The sequence below is a fragment of the Salarias fasciatus genome, chromosome 20 (genome assembly GCF_902148845.1).
Source record: "Salarias fasciatus chromosome 20, fSalaFa1.1, whole genome shotgun sequence".
Taxonomy (NCBI): Eukaryota; Metazoa; Chordata; class Actinopteri; order Blenniiformes; family Blenniidae; genus Salarias; species Salarias fasciatus.
In genome coordinates, this window is record NC_043764.1 from 8,131,821 (window position 1) to 8,139,656 (window position 7,836).

The following is a 7,836-nucleotide window of genomic DNA, read 5'->3' on the forward strand; positions in this document are numbered from 1 at the left end:
ATTACAGAGGTGAAATGTTTCCTGTAGTTATTCACCAGGTTTGCACATACGGCAACAGGGATTTTAGAACACTCCTCCGCTCCACACAAATCTTCTCTAGATCTGTCAGGTTTCGAGCCTGTCGCAGAGCAACATGAAGTTTCAGCTCCCTTCGAATATTTTCTCTTGGATTTAGGTCTGGAGACTGGCTAGGCCGCTCCAGAACCTTGATATGCTTCTTACGCAGCCACTCCTTGGTCATCCTGGCTGTGTGCTTCGGATCATTGTCATGTTGGAAGATCCAACCATGAGTCCTCTTCAATGCTGTGACTGAGGGAAGGAGGTTGTTGCTCAAAATCTGACGATACATGGCCCCATCCATCCTCTGCTGAATACAGTACAGTCATCCTGTCCTGTTTGCGAAAAGCACCCCCAAAGCATGATGTTTCCACCCCCATACTTCACAGTAGGGACGGTGCTCTTGTGATTGTTCTCATTCTTTTCCTCCAGACGAGTGGAGTTTACACCAAAAAGTTCCATTTTGGTCTCATCTGACCACATGACTTTCTCCCATGACCCCTCTGGATCATTCAGACAGTCCCCGGCAAGTTTTAGAGCTCTTTGAGAATCATAATTATTGCTGATTCTCATGAGTGCAAATACTTCTGAACCCCAGTAACATACAAATAAATCATTAAAAAAAATCATACAATATGATTTCCAGATTTTGTTTTTTTACATTATATCTCTAACAGTTCAAATGAGTGATCAATATTTCAGTCCTCTTCCTATTTTTGCGAGAACTTGCAAAATCACAGGGGGTGTAAATACTTATGCTCCTCACTGTATATCTGTTTTAATGACTGACCTGACCTTTTCCTTTGTGCCAGAACTAAACTGCCTCTGACTGCGTGTTTGATGTAATAATTATGTAATGACTGTTGCTGGCAGTGTTGCAATGTGACCTGTTTTTTTCATTTCAGCCATCAGACCTCCACTTCCCACAGTTTATGCGAGTTGGCGGGTTTTCAAACTTGTATTTCCTGGTAGACATTGTGTTGCCATCTCTGTTGCACCTGGATGAGATCGCATGGTGGGAGGAGATCAGATGTGTTCAAGCTATTGTTTAAGGAATTATCTTTCTCTATAAATACAAGCATGTTTGTCCCTGTTGGCATCACTTGAGACCAGATCTCCTGCAGCCATGCTTTGTTTCAGACCCTGCACCGCACTGTGTGAGTATATCACTCATTATTTTGAAGAACAGTAATTCTGTGAATTTGTATTTAATCATAAATAAGTATAATTTAATATTTAGAAAAGGTATTTTATACTTCTGAGTATGTTTGGAGCAGTAAAGGGAACAAATGTTTCCACCTGTAAATAACTTTCTTCCCTGCCACATGTAAAAAGTTTTGTCAGAAAAAAAACAAGCTTGACATTTGAATTTGTCTTTAATAAAAGTCCTTCTCTAAAAGTGAGGTTTCTTCTTTTTTCCAGTGCTTGCAACAGCTTGTCTGTTCTTGTCTCCAGGTAAATGACTGAAACCAGACTGAATGTGTTGATATTTCATTGAAGCAGTACAGACAGACACTGACTTGTGTTTTTTCTATTTGTTGTTTTAGCTGTTTCTGCAGAGAGAGCAACCTCCTGTGACAGTGGCAACTCTGTCCATCGCCTGAGCTGTGGTATGACTGAATATTATCCAGATCAGTGGATCTAGCATTGAGCCATCAAGGAGTTTGAATTTTGTTCTATCTGGCTTAGAAAAGAAAGGTTTGGCAGGTGGATTATACTTGTTTAGGTAACACTTTACTTGAAGCCCCCCTGTATAACACATTATAAGTACATTCATAAAGTATTATAATGCCATTATAACACGTGTAGCTATAGTTATAAACATTCATAGATGATCACAATGCCAGGACCGAACCCTAACCCTATGCTGTATAGTGCTGTATAGTGAGTTATAAAGCATTGTGATCATGTATGAGTGTTTATAACTACTTATAATGTGTTATACAGGGGGGCTTCAAGTAAAGTGTTACCCTTGTCTATATCTTGATAAAAGATGCTTTAAGATTTTTTTTTAAATTATTGTCAATTCTTTGCTCTCTATGTGTGTGACAGACATTGGAGTGATCAGCGTGCAGGAGTCGCTGTATGGACGTGAAGACAGAGTGACGTGCAGTGAGGGCAAACATTATTACCAGCTCGCCAACACTGAGTGCTCTTTGGCAGGCACGACAGAACTTATCAGAAGGAGGTACGCGTTATAATGCCTATCATAAAATTAAAACGTACCACAAAAGTGGAAGATTCTTACAAAAATATGGATGTCACAACGTAATGCAGTGTAACAGGGAAGCATCGTTACACTGCATTAAATCAGTTTTGAGTTCTGATACCTCGTCACCATCGGGACATTTTGTTTAAAGAGTTTCATTCCAGGCTTTCCCGTATCGCGTTTGCATTAACCTGTTTCCGTGTGTTTGTTTTCTCTAGGTAAAGATGGGAATTAACACATGTCAGTCAAGGAGTGATGAGGAAACAAAAGCTTGGGTAACACTTTACTTGAAGCCCCCGTGTATAACACATTATAAGTAGTTATAAACACTCATACATGATCACAATGCTTTATAACTCACTATACAGCACTATACAGCATAGGATTAGGGTTAGGGTTAGGGTTAGGGTTAGGGTTTGGTCCTGGCATTGTGATCATCTATGAATGTTTATAACTATAGCTACACGTGTAATAATGGCATTATAATACTTTATGAATGTACTTATAATGTGTTATACAGGGGGGCTTCAAGTAAAGTGTTACCAAAGCTTGCTCTCTGTAACAGACACACAAACACACCCAACCTGACACAAGGGACAGAGAAAGTGGAAGCACACACACCCATGTCTGGAATGTAACAATGATCAGAGCGATTAAAATTCATTGTGACTCTGTTGCTGTGGCCTCAGTTGATGAGGTGAACAAACCTTCTAATAATGATGGAACACAGAGTCTTTACTAAGAAAGAGGCAAGAAGTCCACTGACTTTATGCTTTAACTGAAATCCCCACAGGTGTGATGGCAAGAAGGTGTGTGAGTTGATAACCGCAAGTGATATCCGCATCTTGGACCCCTGCCCAGGAATCTTGAAATACGTGGACACCAACTACACCTGCCTCCCAGCACGTCAGTCCCCTCAGTTATCGCTAAATAATAAAACTGTAAATGAGCTCTGCTGTCAGAAATCTAACCTGATCCTGCTGTTTTCCAGTAACTCATGTTGCGTGTCAGCAATCCCTGGCACGCTTGCACTGTGGTAAGATCATTGGTTCTTCTCTTTGAGCTTATAATAAATCCACATGATTGATATGAGCGCAAACAGTGATCCGTGCCTTTTCTCTTGCTTGTTTTAATGCAGACCAGGGCCAGGTTATCGTTGTCTACGGAGCAGACTACGGTCGTCGGGACAGGACCACCTGCATTAACGGAAGACCTGATTCCCAGTTGCAAAATGTGTCCTGCTCAAAACCCACAAACATCGTGGCAACCAGGTAAAAAACAATGGCTATTATAATCTCTTGGCTCTTTTTTTGTCTAAGCAGCCTGTATTGACTCCTGTTACTCTACACCAACAGGTGTAATGGGAAAAACACCTGTGATATCAGAGCTCTCAACTCGGTGTTTGGAGACCCCTGCCCTGACATATACAAGTACCTGGAGGTGGCTTACCGCTGCAAGTGTGAGTAGCTAGCTACTTAATGCTTACTTAAAACTGCTCACATTTATGTGAGTGGAAAGCACAGCATGACGCAAACAGGTTTTTAAATAAAAATGTGTTAAAAATGTTTGAAATGAACATTTTTTGTTGTTCTGTTGCAGATCCTTCTGTCACTGATTCATAAGATTCAACAGAGCTTTGATGAGGAAAAAAACTAAAAGATAACGGAGAAATCAATGTTACGGTGTGGGGCTTTCTTTTCTGACTAAATGTAAAAGTATCCTTTTCTATCATCTTTTTTCCATGAGTACATGAAAATGCTCTACATCAGTAAAATATCTCAAGCCTTTGTTTCGGTGTGAAAAAAAAAAAAAATCCAATAAATAACTTCAAGCATTATAAGAACGAAATGATCCAGCTTGTTGTCGATGCGTAAGGCTTTGGCTGATCTATAGACAATTCGCACACACTTGTGCACACACACACACACACACACACACACACACACACACACACACACACACACACACACACACACACACACACACACACACACACACACACACACAGGTAATTTAGAGTCACCAGTTAACCTCACACACATGATTATGGACTGTTGGAGGAAACCAGAAAACCTGCCCATGTGCTGAGAGGATATGCAGAGTTTATGTCACTCAGGACATGTGAGGGGAGAGTGGTGGCCATTGCACCACCATGTGGCAGAGGGTGAGATTTTTGGTAAGAAGTTTTGCTCAATTGTCTGCAGCAGCACTGAACAAACCCCAGGTGGTGTTATCAGCCTTTCTCAGAGGAGTTTTTGGTCATTTATGGCAAGATACAGAAAAAAGAAAAAAAAAAAACACTTTAGTTTTCAGAGGAAGACAATGTGATGTGCTTTGATCCTTCGTTTCATTTTGAGAGTAAACCAACACTTCCAGCTGACCGTTTCTGTGCAAATATAGTCTGAAGCGTGCAAAACTCACATGTGAGTGAAGTTTTCACATGATGTAGCTCATTGATGTTATAGTGAATAAGTTTGTCACAAAAAGCAGACAAACAGAAAGCACAATCTGTGCAAAATGCAGAACTTTGATAAAACAGGCCAACAGGGATGTGCCACATTGAAAGTAGTAATTTTTGGAGCCAAAGAGAAAATAGTAAATGTTATTGCAAGTCTAAAAGTAGAGTGTTCATTGTACTGTGGCAGTTTTGCCATTGTCTTTTTTCTTAATTTGAATTTCAGACAGCTTGATTTTAAGGAACAAAGTGTAAAACTGTTCATTCACACCTTCTGATGATTGAATTGTCTTCAAGTGTAATAGAGGCTAATTAAAATGGAGTAACCTTTATCGTATAATCATCAGTGCCACAGGGTATGTATGAGAATTAACACACATTTTCCACTGAAAAAAAGTCATTTACATATGGATCTCAAAAGCCCGGAACAATGAAATCTCATGTTGTGAAAAAATGTCAAAGCTTGGCATGCTGCACGACGGAAGTCCAATGTGGTTCAAGCTGAGATAACTTACGAACATGCGGACTGCTCTTATGATGGTAAACTCAATTTAACTCAGGGCCCCAACTGAGCTAAAGGTTTATGAAGTCGGACATTCATTCATTCGTTATTCATTCATTATTTATTTCATTCTTTGAAAAAAAAGAAAATGAAAAGGAGCAGAAGGAAGTAAAACTTGTCGTGTCTGCCCCTACCAACACAAAATAATTGACAAAACAATAGTTTACATCAAGAGTTGATTATAAAAATAACCATTTCACAAGAAGATGTTTACAAAATCAACATAATCAAAATCGACATATAATTTTGATAATTAATTAAGTAGCATCATATCTTTTTAATAACTGTTCTTTTAAACATTTCTTGAAAGTATAAATGGAATGAGACTTTTTAATTTTACAGTCAAGCTTGTTCCATAGACTGATTCCTTGGATTGTGATACAACTTTCTTTAGGTTTGGTTCTTGACTCTGATAATGAAAAGATTTCAGTTCCTCGTAATTCATATTGACTTTCTCTCTTTATAAATCTGTTTTGCAAGTTATCTGGTAATATTTTTTGTTGAGCTTTATACATAGTCTTAAGGAGGTTGAGTTCCACCAATTCATTAAGTTTTAAAGATTTCAATTGTCTAAATATTGGATTTGTGTGATCCCTGTATCCACTTCCATTTACCACACGAATGGCTCGTTTCTGTATAAGAAAAAGTGGTTCAATAGAAGTTTTACAGGCACTTCCCCATATTTCAACACAATAGGTCAGATATGGAACAATCAATGAGTTATACAATAGAAACAAAGCATTCTTATTCAGTGATTCTTTGACCTTATGCAACACAGCAATGGTTTGTGAAACCTTTGTTTTCACATGTTCAATATGAGATTTCCATGTTAGATGTTCATCAATGAAAACACCGAGGAACTTGATTTTGCTTGTCCTTTCGATTGCAGTACCCTGTAGTCAATTTTGTGTCGACATCTTTGTTCTTGCAACTAAAAATCATATATTTTGTCTTACTAATGTTTAAAGACAGTTTGTTAACATTGAACCATCTCATAATATTCTCAAACTCATTCTGTACAATGCGTAATACTTCATTTTCACCAGTGTAAAATAAAGTGGTGTCATCCGCAAACAAGATACATTTTAATAAATTGGAAACAGTTGCGATATCATTCACATAGAGCAGAAAAAGTATTGGTCCAAGAACCGATCCCTGAGGAACTCCACAAGTTACATTACTGTATGTAGATTTTATGTTGTTGATTTGGATAAACTGTTTTCTATCTTTTAAATAACTTGTGACCCATTGATGAGCAACTCCTCTTATACCGTACCTATATAATTTATTCAATAATATTTCGTGGTCTAAGGTGTCAAATGCTTTTTGAAGATCTACAAAGATACTCACTAAAACACATTTCCTGTCCATGGCATTGGTGATTTCTTTTGCTAGTTCCATGATTGCTGTAGCTGTTGAGTGGTTTGAGCAAAACCCATATTGGCTGCTACTTAAAAGTCTGTATTTATCAATAAATTTATTTAATCGAAAAACAAACAATTTTTCTACAATTTTTGAAAGCTGTGGGAGTAACGATATAGGTCTATAATTTAAAACATCGTTTTTATTTCCTCTTTTATAAAGTGGAATTACTTTGGCTATTTTCATGTCATCTGGAAATGCTCCTGTTTTAAATGAAAGATTACAAATGTATGTAAACGGTTCAATAATAACATCTATAATGTGTTTTATCAGTGACATACTCATATCTGTATAGTCACTGGACTTTATGGGAATCAAAGTCATTCAACATCATTCCTGTTGCTGTAAGGAGGACTGAGTGAGTTCAGGATCAGTGAAGCACTGCTCCTACAGTAAACAGGAGTTTTGCTCTGAGAGCATTACAGATGGACACATTCGTATTTGCAACCATTTATTCAGTAATTGTTCCTATCAAAAAACACTCATTGTTAAAACTGCACATTCGACAATCATATATTTCAGTGACTTTAAAGCACACTGAAGACTGTACGTATTAATGTCCTTCTACATCTGTCTTGGGACAAACAGCTGGATGATCTATTGTCTATTTACTTCAGACGATGGTACTCAACCGAGTATTTTCTCCTCTTTTTTCAATTTTGCTCCAGAGCCTCACTACTTCTGTACTTCCCATCACAAACATGCATGACATTACTGTTTTCCTCTGTGATTTTGTCTTCTAGAAATAAATACATTAAAACAGCTTTACAATATTAACGGTTAGGCACACAACAGAAGATGAATACTTTCATTCAGGGTAAAAACTGGTTGAGACAAAGTTTTACTTCCATGTGAAAAATGACCATTTTTCTGTCAATGTTAAGATGCCTTCAGTTATTTAACTTGTCCAGTCTGTAGTTTTTCATGAAATCTAAAATACTGTTACTCCAGATGGGAAACAGAAACAAACAAACAGAAGAAAAGAAACATTCACTTTTGAATTCCCTTATTTCTGCTTTGGACAGATCTCACCAGTTTGGTGGTTTGGTGGGTGTCGGTTAACAATCAACACAAGATAATCAATGACCACACTGACCGACGGTGGAATGTATAAACATTGCATGTGTCATA

General features: G+C 37.8%; 1 protein-coding gene across 1 annotated transcript; it reads left to right on the forward strand.

The window, feature by feature from the left end:
* The first annotated feature begins 1,089 nt into the window (after positions 1 to 1,089).
* On the forward strand, positions 1,090 to 4,109 carry LOC115407967 (L-rhamnose-binding lectin SML-like). The gene is made up of 9 exons (XM_030118545.1): positions 1,090 to 1,214; positions 1,480 to 1,512; positions 1,605 to 1,667; positions 2,110 to 2,245; positions 3,060 to 3,172; positions 3,258 to 3,302; positions 3,405 to 3,537; positions 3,622 to 3,725; positions 3,866 to 4,109. The coding sequence occupies exons 1-9, from the start codon at positions 1,184 to 1,186 to the stop codon at positions 3,886 to 3,888; spliced, it is 681 nt and encodes a 226-aa protein (XP_029974405.1). The 5' UTR covers positions 1,090 to 1,183; the 3' UTR covers positions 3,889 to 4,109.
* The last annotated feature ends 3,727 nt before the right edge of the window (positions 4,110 to 7,836 follow it).

Coding starts and splice junctions, on each gene's coding strand:
- LOC115407967 (XM_030118545.1), top strand. CDS start 1,184: ATGCTTTGTTTCAGACCCTGCACCGCACTGT. Junction 1,668..2,109: donor TGTCCATCGCCTGAGCTGTG/GTATGACTGAAT, acceptor TGTGTGTGACAG/ACATTGGAGTGATCAGCGTG. Junction 3,303..3,404: donor CCTGGCACGCTTGCACTGTG/GTAAGATCATTG, acceptor GTTTTAATGCAG/ACCAGGGCCAGGTTATCGTT.